Below are 27,116 nucleotides of genomic sequence, written 5' to 3'. Positions count from 1 at the left end.
TAAGCTCTAAATGCTGCATGAGATTCCACCTCACAGAAAGTCAATGGGACTAAAAAGTTTAAGGGTGTAAGAACATACGCTGCTTTTGAAAATGGCATTCAGGTGCCTTTTAAAGTGTTACTTAAAAATCTCCTGTTATTTACGCTTCATTCGTAAGTCTTCAGCTGTTTAAACAGATTAACACTTGATCCCCAGAAAAGCAATCTTGGCACATGTACAAGCTTGCTATAATATGTTAGTAAAATGGGAATCTACTAGCATTGAAGATTCTATTGAACACACTCCTCAGCATTTCATGGCAGACATAAACCCATATGCTATCAGGAGAAATATAAAGGGTTTTTCAATAGCATTTTCTGAATAAACATTTCAATTACAGTATTTTAAATTAGTATCAGTCTTTTTTGTAAATAAAACATTGTCAGACCACATATGCAAGTAAAATAAATCAATACAATACTTTGAGTACACTGAATTATTTCTCAGATATTGATATACAGCAACGAACCTTGTGCTAAATTTATTCAGGAAACAAAATGTAAATAAAACAGAAAAGTGATTTGCATTTTAGCATGTATTAAACAGACTATTAAATGGTGATACATTAGTGGTAAATTAAATAGTACAATCACTTCAACACAAAGGGATATTTAAACTTCAAGGACATAAAAACCTATGCAGCAATGATTCATACTTCAAGTTATAAATAATAGTTGATAACGACTTCATATGCTTTTATTCGTGTACAAAATGAGGAGTGATACAAATTAAAAATGGTGTACTTGAAAAAACAACTCCTCTAGTTTAAAAAAAAATCTACCAAGTTCTGGGTGGTTTTTTTTGTATTTTCTGGACTTCCAAGTCAAACTTGCCTGGTTTCAAGTATTTTATTTGCTTTCCTATTTCTTAAAACTCAAATGTTGCATATAAGATTTTCATTTTTATTTCAAATCCTGTATTAAGAGTAGATTAAAAAAATCAGTGTAAATCAGACCTGTAGACTTGTCAGATTTGCTCTTATTTTCACAATTCTAACCAATGAACTTTTCACTTTGGACTGCAATTCCATGAACCTGCATAAAAGGTTAAAATAAAACAATTTCAATTAGCCACATCACCACTTGCTGCAAATCAGTGTTTAAGATGTTCCCCAGAGTTTCTTCACATTGTAATCAGGATAGATCTAGATCTGTGACCAGATGGGCTGTGCAACCTGATTGTGTCATATAGCAACAAATTTAACTTGCCTTTGGTTAGGATTTATATGCAAACTGCCAAAAAATATATATATATCCTAATTTTAAGGATAGGAAGTCAGGTTCAGCAATATTAGAGGATTTTCTTATGATCGTGCAGGAAGACAATGGTAAAAACAGGAATTTAACTCACTCGTTCCTAAGAGCAGGAATTTAATTAAGAGGACGAGCTCCCCAAACCCACAGACTGTAAAACCGTACGACACTGCTTGCAGCCATAGGAAACATGAGAAGTTAGAACTGAGCCCAACAGAGACAACATCGCATGATGTTATTTGTTCAGCTTTGTTGTACTATCTCACCTTTTAAATCACAAACATATTTTACTACCAGTGTAAAGATGGTCAGCTTTCAGAGTTTAATGGGCTTTGCAATAAAAACTAACATAATATCCAATCAGATTAGATCTAAATGGCAGACCTTAATGCATGATTAAGGATTTGCACTGAATATGTATTGAAAAAAAAATCCTTCAGTGATTGTTTAGGCTATTTTCTCTTTGAAGCAATTAAACATGCCAATCAAATGAAGACAACAGAAAAATAACCTATTTACTGCTTCTTCCCACAGAAGGGAGAATCACCCTTACAAGAACTCCCAAATTTAGAAAGAGAACTACAGTATTAGAAAAACTTATCCTGTTGCATTTCAACATGGCAACAGAAGGCTATGCAGAAAAGAAAATCCTAATATCAGTGTACTGTACAATATATTTTCCACCTGTAAAAATAAAGTGTATGGAAGTTTACACAAATATTACTGTGTAGGTGTCAGTTTATAAATATGTTTTACTGGCATATTTAGTCTTCTAAAAATCTTTCAATTTTTAAAAAACATACTGAATTATTGAATGCAAACATTTACAGGTCAATGAAGACCATGATTACTCAAATTGTTCTCAATTCAAGGTTACTATCACTAAGAAATGAGTCTATATGTATTGACCAAGGGATTTACTGAACCACGAAAAAACCCCAATTAATCAGTTTACAACTTTCCACTGGTATAACTGTAAGATTTTACTTATTACTATCTAACATGCCATGCAAACAATTCTACTATCTGTCAAGTTGCATCACTTAGAAGATAGTGTCCTACAACAAAGAAATTTCAAGCTAATGGTGGGGGAAAGCATCCATTACAAGAAAAAAACCCAACAAACACATTGAGAGTTCAAGTGCAATAATCAAAAGGAAGAGCTATAACTTCAAACATCAGAAACATGATATTTAGTTGAGTAAATGTCCCAAATATTATTTGTTAGTAAAAAAGAAATGCATGCATGATATATCTAGCCCCAAGGGAATTTTCATCGGGGACACCAGGTACAACTGTGATACAAATATTTAATACATACAACAGAATACAGAAGAATAACAGAATCAACGTATATTTAAGCATATGATGAAAGAAACCCACTCAAGTACAAAACCCCAACTCTTTAATGCTGGTTAAGTAAGCCTGCACAAATACCGCACTAGCATGGTGATACTTCTTCCAAGTGACACAAGCTGCAGCACAGCAGTTGCGCTCTGCCTTCAATATCAACAGGACTTACAGTACGACCTGTTGTCAGAAACAGTAACACAAGGGAAGTACAAAGAAGCTGGCCAACAAAGGAGTATGTAGGCAATGGAGGTTTGCATTACACTGAGAGGCGAGCTCTTAGTGACAAACTGGGGTCATAGGAAATGCACCTCAGATTTTGGAGAGAAAGTGTGCCAGACCTACAGACAGGAGAATTTACATAACAATTTGAATTGGATGCACAGGCACCAGGCCTGAATGAAATACAGGACAGTCACATGACATAGAATGATAAAAAATATATAATGCCGTAGAGGAGAGAAGAGGAGATGTGGTATAGCCATGTTGATGTTGAGCTGTGAATTAGACTTTCTTGGATAGATGTCAAAGACACATGTCAAGATTCCACCAGAGGACAAGTTGAAGCATCAACTAAAAAGGCAGGACAACACAACAGGATAATAAGATTTCAAGGACAAAAATGTAGACACTGTTGAAGAAGAATGAGAATAATTTTTTTTTTTTTTAATTTTGCTACCAGATCACAAGAGTCTCTGGCGAATGCAATTTCAGTTGAGTAAAAAGGATGGAAATGGATGGGGGACTATCTGGGATAATATTGTATTAGCAGCAAGAAGTATGAACATGCTCATTGAGGAAGGAAACTTTCAGATTTTTAGCTAGACTAAAGCTTAAACTCAAAGTAGTTTTACCGAGCATATACAACTTCTGTATTAAAAAACCTCATAACTTCCAGGAGTTTCAAATTAGGTAACTTCCCATAAAGATGAAAGGCACCCCTGATACAATGCAACTTACAGAGATTCACAGCTTTCCACTTTTTCACCAAGTTCTATCATAGATGAAACAAATATTTCCTTTGTCTAACTCTTAGGGATGGATGTGTTTGTTTTGGCTGAAATACATAACACATTTAGCCTGACACCTCACTGTTGGCACAGAAAATTTCAGTTCCCTTTTCAGCTGAGATTTGGCAACATTATAAACAATTAAATATGTTTTTCGTAACAGAAAAAATTAAGCAATACTAACAACATGAGACACTAGCACCCTCACTTCTAAGACATTTTATCACTTCTTCCTCACATCTATCACGTTTATCAGATACTTCACCTGAAACATTTATTTAAAGTGCTTTGCTAACTGTGGACTGCCCAAAGTCCATTAATGTCAGGAAGCTTACAGTTTACAGCATAAGATTGTGGCAGAAAAGACAAGAATTTTAAAAAGTTTTAAAAGTTTTGCAAAGCAAACATGAAGTTTCACCATGACCATCTGCAGCTTGTTTTTAATCAAAAAATGTCCTGCATTACTGGCCCTGTATCTTTGGCAGTTAATGCTTCCAAAAATAAGATAAAGGAATGTACATTTTCAGAAGACTCTGGAAAGGCAAAACATACCTTCCTTTCAGTAATTTAATTACGATACCTCATTGTGTAGTACTATGAGCATGACTCCTGTAATTGGCAGTGTCATCTGCCCCATACTACCAGTGAAAGACAGAACTGGCTGGACAGTTGTATTGCAAACCCTGCATTAATCTGTACCTATAACTGTAATCCTGCTGTTCAGTGCCTTTGAATATCCAATCCTGTGGAATTAGAAGTATTAAAAAATAATAGCGATTAATTTAATTCTGCATGAAATATTAATCTTTCACAAGTAAAAATCACGGCACTGCACCCACAACACACTTAATACACTTACGCATCCTCCTCTGTTTGAGGCTGCCCTCTTCTGGATAATCTGCTTTCTGAATCATTCTGCTCAATTCCATCTCCTAGGAGGTTCACAAGAAAGAAAAGAAACAATAAAGATGAAAATAAGATATCGAGTATTTGAAGCACATGAAAAAGGTGTTAGTATGAACCCTGGCTGTTCAATGATCTTTTAGGAAGAGAAAAAAAACAAAACTCACTTACGAAGCAGACAGATTCCCTTGTAATGAAACACACTAAGTTCACTATAATTTACTCTTTCGTAATTTGACCTCTCATCAACTCATCAACATTTATATTTGGGGAAACCTTGGGATTATAGTATTAATAATTGGAAGTTAGTATAATTCTGACACATAGTTACTGTGTTCTACTCAGAAGCTTTTTATCCTATTAACTGCCTAAATACAGCATATTAGCACAGAGCATTATCATGAAAATACTGTAATGACTGAGCAATGCAACCTTCATTTTCCTTTAATAAAAAGTGCCTGGCCCCCAACTCCATCTTATAAACAACTACAAAGAGATACTGCAAATTACTTCCAAAGGCTCTGACATGCTATATTGACAATATAATATTCTAGCTCGTCATATGATGGGGCATGATAAATCACATGCCAGTTGCCATTATTCTGCATGGCGAGTCATATTTCTACATTTCAGTGCACTGGTGTTTTGAGCAGATGGATGTTTCTGTGAGGAAATGGGAATAGGATATTACCACGAAAGTCCATTCCTATGGATTTGTTAATAAAACCTAGGCTCACATGTGGTGTTGGTAAACTGGTGAACTGCCTTTCTGTCACTGTAGGTTGGGCATTCTTAAACGACCAGATTCCAAGACAAGTGTCTGACACAGACTGCTCTCGCAAAACAGGGGGATGTTTTCAGTGATGCTGGTTAGATTAAGAAAGTGCTGCACTAAAATAACATCTTTGACTCACTGTCTGCTATCTGCTTGAGATTGTTCAACAGCCACTTACAAAGGCCTCATTGCGTATTTCGTTATGTGTAACAGTACACCTCTGATCACAAAAGACTTTCTGAATTTCCATCTATTTACACAACTTATCACAAGCTATACAATTCAGACAGAAATCACATTAGAACAAAAACATTAAAATTTTATTTTGTGTATCAATTATTACCGCTTTTAAAGTCAGTTCATTAGCTTGCAATTCTGCTTGCCCTCCAATTAGCATATCAGGAGGGTGATGCACTAGCAGAAAAAAGTACTGCATCCTTCCTAACTAATACTTAAAAACCAGTATATACTGTCACATTTGATAGGATCCCACAGTACAATAGTCTTTGGTGAATCTACTGGAACTAGTGAGGCCGTAACTATTCACAGTATTGTCCTCCACACAATCTATATGGTCACCTTTCAACACTGTAGGTGTTATATCTGTCTAGGTTCCAGCAATAAAGAGGTCACATCCGAATAGCAGAAATGATTTCTATTTAGTTGTGGCTGAAGTTGAAGACATCATATAATGTGGAGTGTGTGTAACTCCCACCTTAAGAATTTCCCCCCTCAACAGTATCAGTCACACACTCAGTCTCTCATTTTCTACTGCAATGTAAAAGCTCCCTTTTTTGGACACAGTTCTATTCTCCCGTGCAATGGATTTCTTTTGGACCTGATACTCATTAAAGACAAAATGGTGGAGGTGTATGCATACATATGAAGGGGGAGAGGCATAATCATGCATTCATTCTTTTTTTCTGAAAACAGTTTTCCCCTTAAACAATGAGATCATTAGTGCATTTGACAATTAATGACTTAGAATTGCATATCAGTAATTCAGCTTTAGAGTTCACTGTATTTGCAGATAATCAGACTATACTCATCTACCCAAAACCCAAGAAAGATCTTTTTTTCCAGTGCCAAAGAAGTTCACAAGGTATTTTAAACTAGTTCTTATCTCCTGTCCTTCCAACATACATGTTCTTACAAATGCTTCATATTGAACAGCTGCTATTGTAAGGTGAAATTCACCTTTAAGTGCAGGATTTGGAGGAAACTATAACAGGTCTTTACTGTGGCCTTAACAAATGCATTGATCCTAGAACAGGCCCTCTGGAATGAGGTGCTTTTCACATTTCACTGTCATACTTCTCCTTTCTGACAGACTAAAAAAGAGAGGCCACACTAAGCATTAAACACTTTGATTTCTTCTTGCTAGAACTGAATTATTACATACAAGTATCAGCACTCAAGGATAAATTAACTTTTAATTTCAATATTTTGTAAAACGTTTAGAAATACCTCAGAATGACAAGGTGCTATAAAAGTTTAAGCTGTTCCACTACAGTAGCTAAAGGTTAAGACCCCAAAAGATTTCATTTTAAATCTAAGTACTCGTAGAACTTGCACTTAAATCAGTCATCAATTATCAAACAGACACTACTTTTAGACCAGTACTATGGAGTGGCAGAACCCTGGACTGATTTGAATAAAACCAAATCCATTTAAAATAAATCTCAAAAATATGTTAGCCAACAATGATGAGAAACTAGTGAAGATTTAGTATTCTGTTATTTTAGAAATTTATGTCATAAATGGGTTGTGAGATTTTGGGTAGTTAGGCAATATATGAATTATCAGGCAGCCCAAGAGGACATACACTGGACAACATTATAAAGACACACTATCTTATAATTGGGTTGGTTCATGTCTTCTGCTAAAATAAATGTCACTTTTGAACAACCTTAGCATTCTGTAGGTATTTAGTCTTTTCTGAGGCAGTCCTCCACACTGTTATTCAAAAGAAAGTCATGTTCCTAAGACAACGAAATTTCCGTATGTCTCCTCAGTGAGACAGATGCATGCAACTTTGTGTACGTTGCACAATGCAAAGTAAGTTTTCATAGCTAATGGCATTAATTTTGTAATAGTTTTCATTCTGTTGTTTTCTTACGTATTGGTCACAGAAAAATAGAATTTAGATTATACTCTAGCACTTCACTTACAGGTGATATGCATAATCTATTAAAACACTACAACACTTAAAATAGAAGTGTCTTTTCAGAAGGAGAAAAGAAATTGTGGGTTTAAAAGGACAACCTGAAACCTGTGGTATAAGAGGAAGTCTTACGTACCACCACCTTGTAGCTATATGAACACAGGAAAAAAAAATAAAAAAAGATGGCTAGTACTATATTACTGAATAATTATCCATCTAAATGTCAGCTATGATCATGTGATCAGTCTTTTTATAGGCAAAAAGAATGTTCCCCTATGTTCATACTTAATATCAGTATGGATATACAGTACATGTTCACCTTTCCCATAGGCATGCTAATATACAGGCATTTTAATACAAGACATTTTGCCCCCTTTTTTCTTTCACCTAAGAGATAAGGCATGTAATGCAAATGCAGAGATGCTGAAGAAGTTTTAAAACTTCTAGTAGATTTAAACATTTGTGTATTCTCATGTGTTGTGTCACCAAAAAGGCATTGACTAAAACTAAAGAGGTCCTTAAAGCAGGTAATTACAAACATGTAGTGATATTCAAGAGAACATATCTAAAGTGCCATAGCATTTTTAATTTTGTATCTGACTGCTATCATTATATACAATTTTAAAAGCTTTTTGCAAAGGTAGGTGTTAAAGTGCAGGTGGATATCCAGCCAGGCTGAGGTATAGTTTCATATTCTGCAGACAGCCACCAAATTAAAATCTGCATTTATATATAAAAAAGTAGAAGTTTTTTTTTCAGAACTGCTTTTGTGATGTGGCAATACTAACAGAAAACTTACTGCTCCCAGTGCCTCAGACTGCAGTCAGCGGTGACATAGATTGTTCTAATCTGATTCTTCCCTCAGGATACAGGCAATCTTAATTCAGCAATCATCAGCAGCTATAACATTGTATAACATGCAGTCACTTTGCTTGAATTTGAATACTTTTTGCTCCATTCTGGGTGAGCATGTAGGATGCCGCATCATGACAAAACAATCAGTTGTAGTATGGTATGAGTTGACCTTTCCATGACATGACAGATGCCAGTACAGGCATACCAACTGATTGCACTAACAACAGCCATATCTCTGATCTGCCAGAGAACACCTATAGGCAACTCTTCTTATTGAAAGTTTTCTTTGTACAGAATGAAGAGATTCATATTTACCATGAAGTTAAAAAAAAAAAAAAAAGACACATAGGCTCTTCATTTCATCCAGGAAGTACCAGCAAATCCTGAGACTGGTATAGGAGTTAATACATGCGAACACAACATTTCCTTCTTACTGATGAAAGCGGAGACTGCCATAGAAATCTGACCTGGGAATACTTTGAAAATACCTTTCTCTCTGTAGAAAAAGAGAGTAGATAAATTTACATGTCAAAGACCTAAGTTCCCTAACAAACTAAGTCAGAATGCTGCTCGCTGGAAGAGTTACTTTTCACAGTAAGAAGAAAGTTGGAAAACAGTGGGGTTAGATTGCTATCTAACTTGGTTTAAACTCCGAGGAGAAAATTCAACACACAACCAGGGATATCTATGGGAATACTTAAGACAATGCTTTAAGCAACTTCATTGAAGAGGAAAATAATCCCAAAGGGAAACTGTTTATAGTCTTTTAAGAATGCAGGGGTCAATACCTTCAAGGGCTGATTAAATGTCACTAAAGATTCCTGGATGTGGAGTAAGTGGAAGTGTGGAGATACCCACCGTGCCAAACGATCATCTTTTTAGGAATCAAGAAGAGGCCATTAGTTTTGAGAGGAGGAATTGTTCACAAGACAGGGTAGGCACTGTGGCAAAGACCCTTAATTTCTGGTAGACAGAGGCTTACTACCTCCATCCCAAACCATGAAGTACATAAACCAGGCCTTTCATTGCAATTCTCAACAGGCCACAAAATTAAATTTTGTGAAGGCAAGGGTGTTCTAAAATACAGGTCCTTTCAATATACCAGGTTTGCACAACTAGTTGAGATGTGCTATCGCTCGCTGAAAGAATGGGGAGAAATTAGTATAATTCTTCTTGGAATGTCAATGGTTGAAACAGTCATTTTTATACTAGTTCCAGGGGCAAATGCCCAATTCAAAAGCACAGCACTGGTGGAAAAGAACAGCTATTCTGGGGAGAACGGGAAGCAGAGAACTTGGTAGGAAAGTTGTGAATATTCTGACCGGCAGTGAGTGCTCATAAAAAACTCAACTGTGTTAAAACTGTTTGACAAACAGGTAACAAGGACACAAAGCCAGGTCATAATGAAGACTGGCAGCATGATAAAGAATTGGGATATAGCTGCTTCTGTTTAGTTTCCTAGCATGGCTACTAATTAGGAAAAAACAAAACAAAACCTCCGCACACAGGCCTGTAACTAAGCATAGCTATACTGCCACCAAAACACCCAATACTTCCATGCTTCCTCAAGTACTCGGCTATTTTTAATAAGGAAAAGGGATGTAATGTTCACAGATCGTAGTATTTTCAGCTTGAAGGCTTCCAGTAATTTTCGTTTTTTGGTCAGCCAGCTTTGACAGAATCCCAAAATTTCTTGATCACATTCCTTTAAAAAAATTAAAAAATAATCCCTTTTTTCCTAGAGGAAAAATCCACTTTTGCAGATCCATCATGAGAGCATATGGTGCAACAGCTAGTGCAAAAACCTGCAGACATCTAGATAAATTTCAAACAGTGGTTATTCTATCCTGCTCAGAATATTTCTACTCATCATAATTCATGAATGTTAGTGAGGCCTCAATTACTGCACATAAATTCCAAAATATATGGGGCATAAAAAGCTCTTTAACCCAACAAAAAGGCATAACAAGAACTGATGGCTGAAAATTAAAGCCAGACAAATTCAAAATCAGACAGGAGAATTTTTTTTTTTTTTAATAGCTAAGGTAATTGAACAAGGAACTTGCTATACAAGGGAAGTGATGGATTTTTATTATTATTATTTTTTTTTAAATAATTTGAAGTCTTCAAATCAAGACTTAACCATCTTCTAGGAGTTATACTGCAGGGAAATAAAAGCTCTTGGGCTCTATATGGGAAAGATGACAAGACAGTCTCTTTATATATATATATTTTTTTTTTAATATAAAAGAGTCATACCAGGTGACCTAATGGTTCCTTAACATTTAAAAAGACCACAACATAATAGCCATAAAAGCACATTAATCTACTGAAAATATACTTCTTGAGCAGTCATAGTTTGCATCAAAAACTGTGACTGTGTAACTAAGTGGACATATAGCCTAAAGTGAGCCGGAAATAATATAATTATAAAAAGGCATATTTTCTGAGAGCTAATGACATTCAGTGTTATGTTAGATTTATTAAAAATTGCCTTGAAGTGCCTTACTATGGAAAACAATAGTAAAAAATTACGTAAAAGAATGCAAAGCAGAAGAGTTAAACTAACTGAACTTGCCTTTTAGCTTTGATTTGGTAAAGTCTACGTAACTTTCAATATTCATAGAGAAAGACTCAGAGCTGAGAAATGCTATATATATGTATGCATGCATACATGCAGGTGTTTGCTACCAGAAAACTGAAAGTACATAAACCAGGACTTGGCATTGCAAATCTCAACATAGTTCTCAAAAGGCCACAAAACTAAACATGCATCAACTGCACGCGTCTTTTCTTTCCAGCTCTCCTGACCACAAGACAGTCCAGATCTCAGCTGAGTATTATAAACAATGGATTGCACTGCCTTGCAAGAGTAAACCAGGACTTCCTTGCAATAATCTGAAGTAGCACACAGCAACCTCAGAACATCTCCCCATATAATCCAAAGAAGAATAAAGTCACTGTCAGTAGCACATACCAGTTCTGCCAGTGAAAGCTGGGACTTAGAAAGAAAGCAAACAAAGGACATTGCTAGCATAAACATGCCTAACCAGTGGAATTAATGGAATCATTGACAAAAATGCCAGTGCAGGTTTCTTTTGCTGAGCCAAAGTCAAACATTTTTAATATTGATCAACAGAAAGCAAAACTTGTTTCATAAACAAGTTGGTTCATAAACACCCCCAAGATTTATACTGAAAAGATTCAAGCTTTAAAAATCAACATCAGCTTTTCCAAAAAAGACTAAGATTCTTTAAGAAGAAAAGAAATCAAACATACCACTTGAGACATAAGTTACTAAATCAAGCCAATAACCAGAAAAATGTTGCAGTAAGAAAGACAGAATGTTCAACTAACCATTTGATGGGCGATTTCTGAGATTTTGTGCACTATGACTCGTGGGAGATGAAAATGGACTCATTTGGCGTGTTCCTGTTGTCGGTGAGTAAGAGTTTAGATTTTTCTTTTTGGTCTTCAAAGGTGTTGCATCAGATGGCTAAAATGTAGCAAAAGACAAAAAATCTAGATGAATATTGGCTAAAGATAAAGAAGTACCTATGTCCATCTAAACCTACAACAGTTGTAAACTTCCCTTCTGCAAACTGAATACATTCTGGCCTCTACCTTTCCTATCAGTAGAGTTATATATTGCACCCCAAACCAGACAAAGCCTCTCTAAACATTTACTATCTGGTAATAGGTTTTTCTAGGTAATTCCTAACTTTATGTACTCCCATTTATGGAAAGCCCATGTTATATGTTGTGGTGGGTTGACCTTTGCTGGCTGTCAGGTGTCCACCAAGCCTTTTTATCACTCCCGTTCCTCATTAACATTAGTTTTACTCAAAAAAATAAAAAGCCCTTCAAACACTAGCCTCCTAGTTTTCATAAACAAAAAGTATGTGGTTTCCAGACATTTAGGTATTCTGGCATGAACACATTTTTTTTTGCTTCGTTGGTTGTTTCTTTTTTCTTTTCAAAAGCAGTCAAAACCTGGTACTATTTTTCCTATAGTACTGAGAATTTAAGACACAAGAACTAGAAGCAAGTATTTTTATATTTTAATTCTATCAAAAGACAGTTATTTCTAATGATTTTCTAAACAAGTGTTAATTAAAAAAGCCCCCAAGTGAGTCCCTTAAATCCAAAATTCTGTCTCTGGCTTAGCATTTCAATTTGTCTAATGATATAAAAGGAGCCATTTAATGATGTTAAAGGAATTGTGCAGAGAAGTTTTCAGAAGAACTAGTCTGCGATTCTGAAATATTAACTCGGATTACCTGGGACACAGCTCACTCTCTAGATTGGATGCTGAATTGCAGCTCTGAGAAACTGGGATTTCACTGTACTACTAATATACAGAAGAAAAAAAACAAACCAAACCCACTCTTTGTTTGCACATAAAGGGCTTCCACTCTAGTAACAACTTGATTCCAACTAAGAAGTTTAGCAGCTTTAAATAACACCATCAATGACTCTGTCAAAAAGGAGACATATACAGAAATAGAACATAGGTAGCACTTGAAGAAGACTCCATTGGCATCATCAGCATCTTAGTGTCATCTTACACTCCTAGAAACCACTGGTCAAGGGGCTAAAGGATTTTCCAGGGAGCTGAATTGGAAGTATTAAGCCATATGCGGACTACCAGACCTACAGTACTTCACTGTTACTTATCCAGCCGATCCAATAATTAAACAAAAGAGCTGGAAAGTACACCATATAGCAAGCTGGAAAACACGGCTTCAGAACAGCTGTCCCATTTTTGCCTACTTTTCATTTCAAGGAGATAAAGTCAGTAGGCATGTACACTGCTGCTTCCAAACACGACCAGCCACCTCCAAAGAGAATGCAAGTAGCGCACAACTGATTTCACTGTATTAACATCTGTCATGCAAAGAATAAAGGGACATTTTGTGCAAAACCACTTTTTCCAGCCCTTCTCAAAATTTTTTCCAAGGGGTTAAAGAAGGGCTGCCAAAATGCAGTGAAACAGACACTTTTTTCTATGGGTTAGTGATTTTTTTTTTTTTTTCTCTTGGAAACATAGTATCATCAAAGCAAAGACCACAGAAAAACAGAATAAGAGATTTCTTCATTTTTTTAACTTGTTACAATCCTGGGGCTTTGAGTTTGAGGAGCAAATTCATTTATCTCTATTTTTGCAACTGTAGCAAGCAAAGGAATAACTCATCCACTTCCAAACCAACCAGCCTTTTCTACCAACTTGAGCCTCATTCCGCCTGTAAAACTGAATATGTCATTTGTCTTCATGTCACTCATTACAGTCACTTCATTTCATACCGTATTTCTTCATTGTAAGCTTTATTGTACTGATTATTCTGTATTCTCTTTAAGTTCCATTTATTATTCCATTTATTAATGTCAGAAAAAGTATAATAGGTAAGCATATTACACTGTTTCAATACCATGAATGAAATACAAGGTGAGAACCTTTCATTAAAGAATGCACAGTGCTTATGCGAAGTTGGGGCAGGGGGAAAAAAAACCCAGACAACTTGATATTTGCACTTTGGTAATTGACATTTCCACTGCAATTTCAAATTAATAACTCGTTTATTCTCTTTTCATACTTAGTCATATGTTGTCCTGTTTTGCCAAAACAAGACCCTCATGCTACTCCTTTTTAAACCAGATTAAACAAAGGGCATAGTCCAGTAAGGATTCCTCAGCACAGGAATCTCCTGCATGCTCTGGGAAAAGGATCTACTGGGGACACAGTTGAGAGCAAAGGCAGTCAGAGTCCGGAGCATGGTACAGAATGGAAAGACAACTCTGAGAAGGCCTGAACCTCAGAGGTTTACGGTCTCAGAAATATCCCCTGGAAAATTTAACTACAGCAATTTTAGGTCTAAAGGGGGTGTACAGGTGACAAAAGCCCTTTTTTTAAGGCCAATAATCAGGTTCACCAGCTAACGTGTGAAAGCCACAAGTCATATCAGGATGGAAGTCATATCAGATCACAAAGCTACATATACAAAGGTGACTTAAAGCCTCTGCAATCCAGCAGGAATCCAGGACCTGGGAAAAGGCTACATTTCATTACTGAGTAAATTAATGATAGAAAACATTAACGTTTACATATTTAATCTTAAATTGTTGAGGTGTTATAAGGAAACTGCTTCTAAAAAGTATACGTTTACAGAGGCAATAAATACAAAACTAGGAATACAAGTTGTACCTAGAAGTATAATGGACAATTATGTAACCCTTAGAAGTTTTCTTCTCAATTCCAGATGGTTAGCAGTTGATTTAAATGTCCTGAAGCACAATACTCCTATTTTTCACACCTACACGGATATGCATAATCCCGTTATGTGTATGAATGAGTGTGATAAGAACTACAGCTTCTACTACGTTCTTGACTTCACCAAAATTTCAGGATGAGTTCTAGAAGTTAACGTGTTGTATAAAAGATAAGTCTCCATTATTGGCTTTCAGTTTTCCACACTACAATATTATTAAATTCCTCTTGATTATATAAAAGTATAAAGAATGTTCAACATCCCCTCTAAAAGGAATACAGCGTATTCTTATACCCTTTCCTGCCCTTCACTACTGAACTCCTATTAAAACATCCTGATTTTTTAATCTCCTTCATTTGAAGGCATTTCTTGTGCCACTTGTACCACAGCCTATGTTCACACTCATTGTCTTTCACAGTAAGATATAGGTTCAAAGTATAATTTCTGCAATTATACTTTAAAACAGAGTAACAGTACGTTCAATTCAAATTCAGGTGAAGACAAAATACTGATTTATGCAATGGCATTATACTTCTAGTGCTGCTTGCTATTCTATTTCCGGTATATCTTACTGCACTTTTACACAAAGCTGCAGTTTTGATGTTTTTCTTCTCCTACTCTGCCTTGAGTGGTTACCCTTAATTTAGTGCCTAACAGTGTTAGTATTGGTCATCAGTGAGATGACTTACACAGTATTTCAAAAGATTTGACTTGCTGCCCACTTACCTAGCTTTCTTATAGCTCCTGGAAATTACTCTGTCTTCTTGTAGTCTTGAATACTCTAATTTCACATCAGCCGTTTACACTCTTTTTGCAGTCTATCCGTTATTAAAAAAAAAAATCTGTTGTCACTAATATTCTGCTACATTCAAGCAGGTTGAAGAAATGTTTCAAATAATTTTTAAATGAAATATTAATTACAGTAAAGTATCAATGCCACTTTAGGCATTTACATGTCATCAAAACTCTTTTGTAACAGGGAGAATGTCCAATCTGCTTACACTTTCAGGATATTTTTCCTGCTTGAACAGCAGTCACCTCAGCCACCATATTTCTGGATATGAACCAAGACTCCTTTGAGCAGCTACCTGGAAAAAGTTACTGTAGTACTTAGAAGGACAGTATTTATTTGGCAGTAAGAATTTCTCTTCCAGGAAGAAGAGTTTTATGATACCATACTGACATTACAAAATCTAAAAATATTCATTTCTGATCTGGTTAGTTCAGGCATACTTTGGGTAGTCTGACCAGCAGGTGGAATGAGGTCCTCCCAAATAACAGGGAAGAAAATGTAGAAACAGCAATGGATGTGGCAGAGCTAAAACAGATACTTCGCAAAAAATTGTGTGTGTTTATTACCTTACATTCCTTCCTACCTTCTATAATGTTATTTAATTATGGTACACTAAATCTTTGACAGGCATCAGTTAGAGGCACCGTGTGAACTAAAAATCATAGTGTAAATCTACATTACTGAGATTCCAGTATAAGTTTTTATCATTCCGATGGGCTTTTGTCATGCTTTTTGCTGCACAAGAACCTGAATGCAGGTAACCATCAAGTAACTCTTTCCTTTTATCTTATGTGGAGGGGGCAGAGAAGGAATAGCTTCAAGGCAGAAAAAGAATTCCATGTAATTTCAGCTGGACCACTCATCTACAAAAATGTTACAGCCCAAGAAACAGATGCAAAATTACAGTCACAGCTGCATTCTGAGCAGAACAAGTTGGGTAATGGTACACTAAGCTGCTAATTAAATTGCTAATGATTTTTTTTAGTGCCACTGCAGTATTTTGCCACCTTTGTTTAAATTAAAAAAAAAGTATCTAGAAAATTTTTAAAATTGCAAATTTCTATCTTGCTAAATACCAGTGAGACCTCCAAATATGTGCTGCATATAAACAAATCTCTTCAAAATGACACAGACGTGGAGATTTATTGGGAGCTCATTTGCTGACCAGCTATTTCTCTTTATATACTTTTCCAAAATTTTCCTTCTTTTAAACATTGCCATCCTCACAAGCTCCTCTGTATTGATGTTTGCAGCAACACCCACTGTTGGTAGGAGTGGATAATAAACTGACATATGTCATGACATGCTGGTACTAGGAGTATACTATAGCTGCATTTACAAAAAATAATAGCAACAGTACAATTTTATTTTTATTGTGATAACTGTGGTGAAATTTATTGCAGTGTTAGTACTTTATTGTTTCATTATGCCAGATTAGCTGAGGGAGGTAATTATATCCTTGACATGAAAATGCCTTTAATGTTTTCATTTCAATTTTGCAGTTTATAATATGCAGCTTACAGCATTATCATAATTCCATATTGTTACATGTACAATTACATGGCAGAACATTTGCCATTACCCAGGACAATGGAGCTAATTTCTAATAAATGATTTCACCAAGGATCTTAACTCATTCAGCTCTTGGGTAAATACGGATGGCAATAAAAATATGCATATTTCTCCATTATTTTCAAGTGATTCATGCAGACGTACATTACTTAAAGCCAGGCAGTTCTATGACAAATGGAACACAATAAATTTTATACTAATATTTTCAGCAGTAATTTTGTGCCTTGTTAAGATTTTTCTAGACAACATCCAATCTGTAACAATATAAATGCAGCTATAATGAAATATCATGTTTATATGCACATATATGTGTGCATATAGATATATATACACACATACATATGTATACAGCCCAGATGATTCCATACACCAAAAAATACTTACATTATCTTTTTTAACAGTGTCCAACTTTAATGCTCTCTTAACTCTGCAAAGGAAAATATGGACAAGTTTTATGGTCATCTAGACACAAAGATTTCTGTTAGTAAGGTCTATAATCTGTAATTTTAAAGACATTTTCCTTCCTTGTGTTTCACATTTTTTATACTACACAAGAAAACTAATGTCATCCAAAGCAAATATATTAACTGATTAAAATACCGTGTACCAAAAATGTTGCTTGTTTAGAAGGATAAAGTGTTTGCATAAGAAAATCCAATTCTCCATTTTATACTAGAGATAAAAATCAAGACAATGAAGTGAAATCGCACTGTATATTTGTCTCTTTGTCAAAGACTACAAACAATGAAAAATGCAAAAGCATTATCATTTACATACCTTCTGAGTAAGGGTTGAAAGTATTTTGCCATTAGTAGAAATAATGTATTAGGCATTTAAAACACAGGTACAGCCAAGGTGAAAAAAGTAGTTCTTCCCATCATTTTAGCTCTTAACATGATTCAGTGCTACCAGACTATGACTTAACTGGGGAACAGATGCTCTATGTCTTTACAGGTCCCCAAACCATAAGAAACTATTTTCTAGTCTTCTTCACTATACTGATTCAGGAATGTGCCAAGCTCTCACTGCAAAATCTGCTCTGCTGAACTGGATGCCCAGCTGTTAATGGCAACGCTAGAAGAGGAAAGCTGAATATTTATAATACTTTATATCGTACAGCTGTCTTCTAAAGAGCAGTCATCAAAATTTTATTGAATGCAGACTAAATGCTCAAAGGAAAGAAAGGTCAACATAAATTAAGACTATTTTTCCCAGAGACAACTGAAACTTTTTAAGCACATTCCTAAATCTTAACAATAGTTTAAAGCATTATATAGAACAATGAGGAAAAAAAATTAAAATCTTTATAAGAACAGCCCCCAAGAAACATATATATTATATCAAATTAAACAAGATTTAGAAAATATGTCATATTTCAAGAACTTAGTTCACAGTTTTCATCTTGGAAAAGAGTGTTTTGACTTGTAAGGAATTAAGATGACTTCATTCCAAACATATCCTTTTTAAATTCATGTTACTACTCCAAAACTGTAAATTAAAAGTATTGGAAAAATAGAATGAAAACACATCTTTGAAACATAACTCAGGCAACAGTCTTATATGAATACTGTTTTACAACCACCTCTATTACAAAAAGGGCAAGAGAAGTATTCTATCTTAAAAAAGCCAAGTAAACAGGTAACATTTAAATTAAGAAAGCGTGTGAACTTCTTGCCAAAGGGCAGTCAAAGCTGTAACAGTTTGATGGAATTCTTTACAATGTATTTCTTTTTTAAATAGAAACCCATATTGCTTAAGGAATGCAGACTCCATTTCATCTTCCACCCCAGTGGCAGCAGAGAAACATATTTATTAATACATCTACTCTGAAAGGATGCTCTAGGGGCCAATGCATTTGCATGTTATACTAAGGCATGTTATGATGGAAGTTTTTATGATGGACTTCAAAAGAAGCTGGAAGCCAAAGCAAAGCAGAATCTGGACTCAACATAGCTGTAGGATGAAGATAAATGAGAAACTACATGAAAATCCCACTAAATTATAAACATTTAGAAAATTTCTCAGAGAGAAAGTTGTGGACTGGTCAAGACTACGTTCTTTAAAGTCTGTCAAGTACTGTGTACAGCAATAGAGTTGCAGACAGCCCAAATCTCTCCCTGCTGGCCTGCAAAACCCCTGCAAACACCCTGAGCTATGGCGGCGAAGAGGCAGCCTCATTCCAGGCAAGTGCTTCAACGTTGGAAGGAGCTGCATGGATATAATTTTGGCTTCAGGTCAACTTTGCCTCGCTTTTCCCAAACCATCCTACCCAGCAGCCTGGTTTGCTTGTGGGCTTGTTTTTAATGATTGTCTTTCTGATGCCATAATGTGAGAAGGTAAATCTCAAAATGAGTTAAAATTTGTGCTCTTAGCCTACACACAGTCCCTGGCTAGGACCACTGAAACAAAATTCATCCAGATATCTAACATGAAAACCCAGTTGGCCAAAATGTCTTCTCTCAGATCTTTCAAATGATGAACGTGGAAAAAACCCAATATGTATATCTAGGTGCAAACAAAATTCCTAAAGTATTTTAGGAAACACCATGGAGGAAGAGCACCAGCTTTAGTTCAGTTTATCTTTTTTATATGGCTGGAAAAGCCTTGCTGTGGCTATGGTGTAGAATCAAATGTCAGAGTGTGAACAAGAAAAGAAGACAGAAAGATGAGGCATATGTGATGACAGTACACAACAACTTACTTACCTGAGTTTCCTATCCTTGAATTTGTTCAAAATTCCCTGACAAGGCTTAATTTATTTTCTTAAGTATGCAAAGTATGACGGCATATGTTTATAGCTAGCTGTACAACCTGCAATGATTATTTTGCCCATAATATTTATCAAGTTAAAGAACTACATATTACTTCTATAGCATATTGTTCATCTATCATTCCAGGTCATATTGTCAGTTCCTTGCTAATATCGGGAGACCTTTACTCACTTAAATAGTGCTTTGATGAAACCACTTATAAGAGGAACTGCTTAACAGTGAGAGTCCAGGTATGCAATTTAACTTTCTATAAAGAAATGGATTTTTAATATTGTTTTTAATTCCACATACACTTAACTTTCTCTCCTTCACAATTCATTTATGAATGAATGCAATGGTAGCAGTCACGTATAGATTTAATGCACAAAAAAGAACAGACAGAATCGGGGACTTAATTATATTGTTTCTTTAAAAATACCCTACAGAGTATTGTACTGTATTTTGAGGCCATTTCAGTTAGCTTCCTCTTAAGTTTCTCCTTTCACTGGGGAAAAAAGAAAACACCTCTATGCTATTTACATATTGCTTCATCTTCAAAACCTGCCAGCAAAAACATCTCATTAATTGGAAAAGCAGAAAGAATACGTGATCATTTTCTATGTTCAGCTTACATGGTAGTTAAACTCAGTGTGCAACCAGTGAGAAACAGACTTAAACACCAAAAAAAAAGTCAAAGCTTGTGTATTGATGTTTCCTTTGTATTACTACTGTCTGGCATGATTACTTCAACTTCCAGTGGTTAGGAGAAAGACTGGCAGAAATTGGAACCTATGTTTGCTCTAACATAAGTTATCTTTGAAATTGCATAAGGAGCTGTAAACTGGGACAATATCTCAAGCCTGTATATAGGTAACATAAGCCTTATGGCCTCACCTTACTGCTGTTGAAGTTAGCAACATCCTACACATTTTCTTTATTGTTCTTCAGAAGCCCACGATTAGCAAAGATACACAAGAACAGCATCAGACTTACATGACTATCGCTTGATAAAGTGCAAAGAACAGGAGAGAGACAAACAGGATTTATTCCCACTGGAGACAATACAAAGAGAGACAGCCTGATGGAAAACGGACAGGGAACGTGTCGTGCCCTTATCGCCGCAGGCCTGCGATACCTTCCCACAGCCGCCTGCAGCACAAAACCCAGGTGTCAAACTCAGCACAACCCATCCGTGACCCGGCTCCTGTCACTCTTCCGCCCGCTACCACACAGCCTCAATCCACGGGGCGTGCGGAGATAAACAAACTCCCCCTTCTAAACCTGGGGAAGCCGAAAACATACATGTAACATACAGAAGGTACTACCCATGCCAGAGAGCATCACACACCCAAACTCCGTCCGGATAAGGCTCTGCCCCAAGAAGCCACCATCTTAAATGTTTCCCGGTCCCATCCCACAACTGGAAGACAGAGCTAGAAACAAAACCCGCCCTTCCCCACGCAGCGGCGTGCTCCTCCCCTCTCCGGGATAACCCGAGGAGCCCATTTCTCCTCAGGGAACAAGCTCGCCGCCGTGTAGGAAGCCCGCAGGCCGCCGGGGAGAAGCGCGCCGCCTCGCAGCGTCCCACACGGGCCCTCGCTCCAGCGGCCGCCCGCCCCGCTCCACCGCCGCCCGGCGCGCCCTCAGGGGCCGCCCGGCTGCGGAGAGGCGCGGCGACCAGCGGGGACGAGGCGGAGAGCGGCGCCTAGAGCCCAGCTTACCCGCTCCACCGCCCGTGCCCGATACCTACGACATCGCGGGGCTGGGAGCCGCTCCCGCCGCCCTTGCAGATCTCCCGCCGCCGCCGTCGTGCACCGGCCAAACACCGCCGGCTGGAAACGGCGCTGAGAGGGCGGGACGCGGCCCCGGCAGGGCGGGCCGAGGGCGGCGAAGGCGGCGGGCCGGGCCGGGGGAGCCTGCGCCCGTCAGGCTGCGCGGCGGGGACCGGTTCGTCGGGCCCCTCTGCCTTCGCGCTCGGTGCTGTGCAAGGGTAGGAGCCGGGCCGGTGGCGGCCCCCCCCCGAGAAGGTTTGTGCGAGGCCAGCTTGGGCGGGAGGTGATGTGTGGCCAAGCCCGGCCCCTCTGGGCTGCGGGGGAGGCCCGGCCGGGCCGGGCCGGGCAGGGCAGGGCGGAGGGTCTCTGATGTGCGGGCGGGAGAGTTGGTTCCCATCTGACGGGCTGGGGGGAGGGAACTGTAATGTCTCTTTGTGTATGGTAAATTTTGCCCAAGAAGACCCCTCCGCCCACCGGAGAGGGAGGTGATGAGATTAATATGGTAAAAGAGTTTCCTCATTCCAGGTGAGCGAGGCCTGGGCGCTGGGGCTTGGAAGGTTAAGAAGCGGCAGTGCGAAGCTTCCCTCCCGTGTCCGTTTGCTGTGGATGGAGGTGAGCCTCGGCCTCGGACCCGCGGCAGGAAAGGTCAGCATTGCCAAGAAGGGTAGGACTTAACTCCTGGTTGGAAGACAATTTTTATTTGTTAGAAACATAGCAACTAAGATTGAAAGTAATAGTTAGGCTGTGTCGTCCTCCCACTTCAGCCGAGGCCAGGTTGCTCCCCTCCGTGTAGTTTTGTCTAAAGTATCATTTGTCCAGTAAAAATTTAACAACCTAAGCCATGGGGCTGCTGGCAGTGCTGTCACTAAGCTATTGCCCACTGGATTTCTGAGCAATGTATTGGCAGCACTTCTTGGCAGAACTGTGGCCCATGTAAGAAATATCTTGGTAATAGGAAGTCTAAGGAGTATAAACGAGAGTTCACATTTTATAAACTAGTTACTGGAAAATTAACATTTATTCTTCTTTTCCTCCTTGACTTTAGCCCACTTCCGTTTTGTGTATGTAACACTGGTGCTTAATTATAGTGACACCCGTTTGCAGTAACCAGACTGTATCACAGTGTCCCTATGGGGTCCTTCTAATGCCAGTGTAATATTAAAGTGTCAGGCAGGCGGTCTGTGTATTATAAATAGGGTACTTCATCCATGATAAGCGATTATTATCTTTCTTTCCCAAGTGTAAAAGACCTATATAACTCAACAAGGTGCGAGTGATTTAGGCCTCCTGAGTAAAAATCCAATGAGTCCTGAAGGGGACCCTATGATGTCGTTGTCTTGTTGCTGAACTTGAGATATACAATTTATTATACTGGAATATGTTTTCTGAAGTCAACATTGGGTAAAATAATATGGGAGGCTGTTAGACCAACAGTACAACACGATTTAGTGTCCCTCTGTGGTGGCCTTCTAAAAACCTTAATCACCCTTGGTAAAAGCAGAAAGCTGCTGTTAAAGTTTACTGGCCATTGGTAAGCAAACAGTATTAGTTACTGCTTCGAATTGTTTTAATAATTTATAAAAAATGCATTTCATACTTTTTTTCCATTCATTTACAATTATATGGGTAATCTTTTTGTACTTAAAAGGCCTAAGTTATGCAAAGTCAGACTTATTTATTTCTATTAATTATATTTAGATACCTCTTAAAAGTAGAATTGTGTGCTTAATTTCACATACTTGAAGGATTAAGGGTTACAATTTTGACCAACTTTACTATTAACCATATGTTTTATTGAGTTATAACTGTAAAAGCAGAAAACAAAGGCCCATTCTGGTATGGGCTGGCACCAGAAGAAAGCATGTAATCAATTTAATAACTATTATATCACTTTTTTAACACTGAATGTTATATGGTATTTACAACATTACACAGTGTCTCTGCTGAAGCTGTGTAAAGTTACCCAGTTTTCCAGCTAAATCAGTCTTGGAAATATGAAAGTCAGCTTTTGAGTGAGGGAGGAAATCTGAACAAATATGCAGTTCAATATAAACATGCTCACATGTAGTTTTCACTGGAGGACAAAGGGGGCTTTTACTCTGCTGTTAACACTGAGAAATAGCACAGAGAATCTGACATACGATGAGTCAGTCGTGATCATGCAGCTACAGAGCTCTCCAATGAGATAAGCGCTGCATCCATTCTCAATAATATTTACTTTGTTATTGTTGTTTGGTGGAAAAGTATTTTAAATAATTCTGTGCCTCTCACACCTGTGGCCATGTTTAAATTGGCATTTTTTTTTTTTTTCCTAAAAACACTCCACCTTTGTTACTGCTAGTGAACTGTAGCAACGAGGAGAGTGGCACTGGGAGCAAAACAGTGGTAGGTATGGTATGTTCATTAATTTACCATTGTGACAAATCACGCTAGGCATAGACAGTGGTAGTAAAGTCATCAGAGCCAACAAGTGTGCTTCTGTACAAATTCTCCCATTGTTTCTGTTATTAGGAGAATTTAGCTAATGTGGCAAGAGTAGAAATTCTGGTGGAAATATGTTGTAAGGACAAGTTCTAGTGGTTTTATTTCTAAACATGGATAGCAATGGTTTGTATCACAGATAACTTGAAAATTTGTTTTTATGCTTTCAAATAACATGACTATATAATCATTGTGATATCACGTGTCTGAAATTAAAATAAAATACAATAAAATGAACCTTATTACTGCCAATTAAGAGTAAATTGTGAATAAGTAGAGCTCAAGCTATTTTTGATTGTGGATCTCATGGTGCTTACCTACAAGCATAGATAAGTATTCTCATCTCAGATTTAGAGAATGGAGAACCTATGACCTAGATGTTAGGATAATTTGTGCTAGTCTGTGTTTCAGAGGACAAAGCGGAGGCGTTATTAAACAGACAAGACAGCAACAAATTCTAACTGTGATTTTATTCTTCACAGAATGGCCAGCAGTCCTGAGAATAACGCATCCCTCTCCAGTCAGACAGTCACACACTCAGAAAGTTCCCAAGCAAAGAAGTCCCAGCATGCCGAAGAAGCAATCTTTTACATGAACTGCCGAGCAGCTTATCTAACTGTTTTAAAAAGCAGTTTAGAAAATATTAAATCAAAAGAACAACTCAGTTTAGGTAATGATTAGATATTTTTCCCCATAACTATTGTGTGTGATGATTACAGTAGGTAGTTTACAAACAGCAGTCAGCAGTTCAGTAGTGAGAGTATCCCAATGCATAAACTCAGTAACTGTTTTAAGGAATTTACAGTAGTTTTAGATAGGGTTCAGATTTCAAGTGTTGGTGGCTGTATCTTTGAAGACATTTTCATCATTTACCTCTTATAAAATATGTCACATAGTGATTTTTCAAAGCTTATAGAAACTACCATTCCTCAAAGTTTTTAATTTTCCTCAAATCCTTAATCTTTGTTGCTAGGTGGTGGATGACTCGTGGAAGTGGGAATAGTATACAGAGCTTTTCATCTGTAAATCACCAGCAGGAACGGGCAGAAGTCAATACTAGCTGACAGCTTACAGGGGACCTAAGTGAGTTGTTTAACACCACCAAATTTGATGGTAGCGTTGTTGCTTACTTGAGGTGGGCCTAGGTACTGCTTTTTGATTGTGACATTTCTGCAATAAATTTTTCCCTATCCCTTTTTTGCATACGTGAGGAAATATTTCTCACTCATGGCTGCGTTGCCTGTGCCTAAAATACGTGAGGTCTCCACATGGAAACCACCACTATAAAAGCTGAGCGTACTTCTCTGTTGCAGTGATTGTTTGTAGCTTCTTTCCCTACACCAGTACATGAAATTCTACCCATTAGCAAGCACATTCTTTCAGCATGTGACTTAGTGTTGTCCAGGCTTTCTCAGCTGTAATAAAAGTGCCTTTATAATATCCTAATGATAGTTTTGGATAATCTGGATTTTAAGATAGGAGTGGTGTGAACAAATGTCATCTCTTTTATATATGCTTTGGCTTTCATCTCTATCCATATGCCACTTTGCTACACAGCAAGTGTTTGGGCATTTTGGTTTCAAGGTCAACTCAGAAAGGGCAATTAGTTGCTCAGGCTGTCAGTCTTTTCAGAGATACTTAAGAACTTCTCTTAAAATTTGTAAGCATTGAGAGTTATTGTAGACTTATGTTGTATCTTAAGTAAATTCTGGCATTTATCAAATGAGTGGTGCCAGTGTTTGAGCATCTCTTGCTACACATGTTTGGCTAATATTCTAAACTACGAAATATTCACTTAGAGATTGGCCCTGCGAAATTTTATTTGTAGGAGTTTTACTTACTCACAGATAGTAGCTTCATTTCCTGCGGTGTAATATTACTTAAGGTATTTAGCAGAATCGCTCTGAAAAGAAGTAGAAATAAAAGGTGCAGTCTAATTGAACTTTCAAAATACAAACTTGGGAGGCATGTAGGGTATGGCAAGTGCTGATCTCCCAGGATATATAAAAATACAGAATTGTCGAATATTTGAAGGATACTCTGTTAAATGTAAGTGAATACTGTGCTATATTGACATTCCAGGGAACTCGGCTATCCATGTAAACAAATACACAGAGTAACTGCCCTTCCTTGGCTGACCTTGACGTTGAAATCCTTAAACAATTGCTATGTGCCCAAGCGTTGCATGGATAAGGATATAAGCTTTGCTGTATTCTTTTGACTCCACTTGTAGAGGTGACAGGGCAGAAATCTTTATTTAGTCCTTGGCATTCAATCAGAGATTAGCAACAAAGGTGTCTGATTTTGTTTGTTTGTTTTTATGGTGACACAGTTGCCTACTGAGAATTGTAACGATGCCACCACCTCATTTCACAGATGCTACTGAACTGCTGTCAGCCAGTATAGACTTGGTCAGCTGGCTAAAAATCAAACTGCCAGCCTAGGTAAAGATGAAGGATCTTTTGCGTTTCCCTAAAAAACTTGATTGTATGGGAGGATATAAAAGCATGTCTCCGGTTTCAGATAGACTGCATTAGAATTTAATTTCATTTTAACATAATGCCTTCTTCACACTGGAAACTGATGAAAGGATGTTTTCAGTAAAGGCTTTTAAGAGGCTAACTAGATCTGGCAAATTTTGAAGAATGCCAGGTGTAGGTGGGACTAGTTGCTGTTGGCCTTAGCAATGTATGTCTGTTGGTATCATATTTCCTTTACATTTGAAATTCATGCTGCATAATTTGAATTGATAAGTTCAAATGTATAGAGGTGACATAAAAGATTCTTCAACATAAATCCTACACTAGATCTCAGTTCTTTGCAAAGTAAATGGAGGCTTATGTGGATCTCAGTAGAAATCTGATCTAATAATGTGCAAGCTTACAAATAATAGGTCCTTGATATTAAGGCAGGGGATACAGACACTGGGCTGAATTTTGCACTTGTCACTTGAGGAAACTGTCTTTGAATTCATGGATATTTTGCTTAATTAATGATTTGAGCCTGTTAACTTTATTTAAGGGAGACATCCCATTGAGTTTATTAGAACAGTGCACATGAGTAAGTGGAAGCTGTAAGCAAAATATTTCCTGTGATACTGTTGTGTTACAAAAAGTCACAGACTGCTCTCTGG

At 37.4% G+C, this 27,116-nt stretch overlaps 2 protein-coding genes across 12 annotated transcripts in view; one reads left to right on the top strand and one right to left on the bottom strand.

Annotated features, from left to right (window-relative positions):
• ITGB3BP (integrin subunit beta 3 binding protein) overlaps positions 1 to 21,607 on the bottom strand; it is a 37,192-nt gene extending 15,585 nt beyond the window's left edge. For 3 of the 6 annotated variants that reach the window (XM_087731035.1, XM_087731034.1, XM_087731036.1), the window contains exons 1-5: positions 21,481 to 21,607; positions 17,365 to 17,407; positions 11,707 to 11,845; positions 4,512 to 4,584; positions 995 to 1,073 (exon numbers count right to left, since the gene is read on the bottom strand). In XM_087731035.1, the coding sequence (XP_087587161.1) occupies positions 995 to 1,073; positions 4,512 to 4,584; positions 11,707 to 11,845; positions 17,365 to 17,407; positions 21,481 to 21,485 (339 nt within the window). In that variant the 5' untranslated portion in view covers positions 21,486 to 21,607. Of the gene's footprint in view, positions 1 to 994; positions 1,074 to 4,511; positions 4,585 to 11,706; positions 11,846 to 15,341; positions 15,434 to 17,364; positions 17,408 to 20,723; positions 20,779 to 21,480 lie in introns of those variants that run through there. The other 3 variants (XM_087731038.1, XM_087731039.1, XM_087731037.1) reach the window with 3 other exon arrangements.
• Positions 21,608 to 21,618: 11 nt separating this feature from the next.
• EFCAB7 (EF-hand calcium binding domain 7) overlaps positions 21,619 to 27,116 on the top strand; it is a 30,269-nt gene continuing 24,771 nt past the window's right edge. The window contains exons 1-4 of one of the 6 annotated variants that reach the window (XM_087731031.1): positions 21,619 to 21,757; positions 22,028 to 22,114; positions 23,844 to 23,887; positions 24,466 to 24,653. In XM_087731031.1, the coding sequence (XP_087587157.1) occupies positions 24,467 to 24,653 (187 nt within the window). In that variant the 5' untranslated portion in view covers positions 21,619 to 21,757; positions 22,028 to 22,114; positions 23,844 to 23,887; position 24,466. Of the gene's footprint in view, positions 21,758 to 22,027; positions 22,167 to 23,843; positions 23,892 to 24,465; positions 24,654 to 27,116 lie in introns of all 6 variants that reach the window. The other 5 variants (XM_087731028.1, XM_087731029.1, XM_087731032.1 and 2 more) reach the window with 5 other exon arrangements.

The sequence above is a fragment of the Nipponia nippon genome, unplaced genomic scaffold (assembly GCF_047370975.1).
Source record: "Nipponia nippon isolate SJK-2023a ecotype South Korea unplaced genomic scaffold, ASM4737097v1 scaffold_5, whole genome shotgun sequence".
NCBI lineage: Eukaryota > Metazoa > Chordata > Aves > Pelecaniformes > Threskiornithidae > Nipponia > Nipponia nippon.
This window is presented reverse-complemented; position numbering and strand designations above follow the sequence as displayed.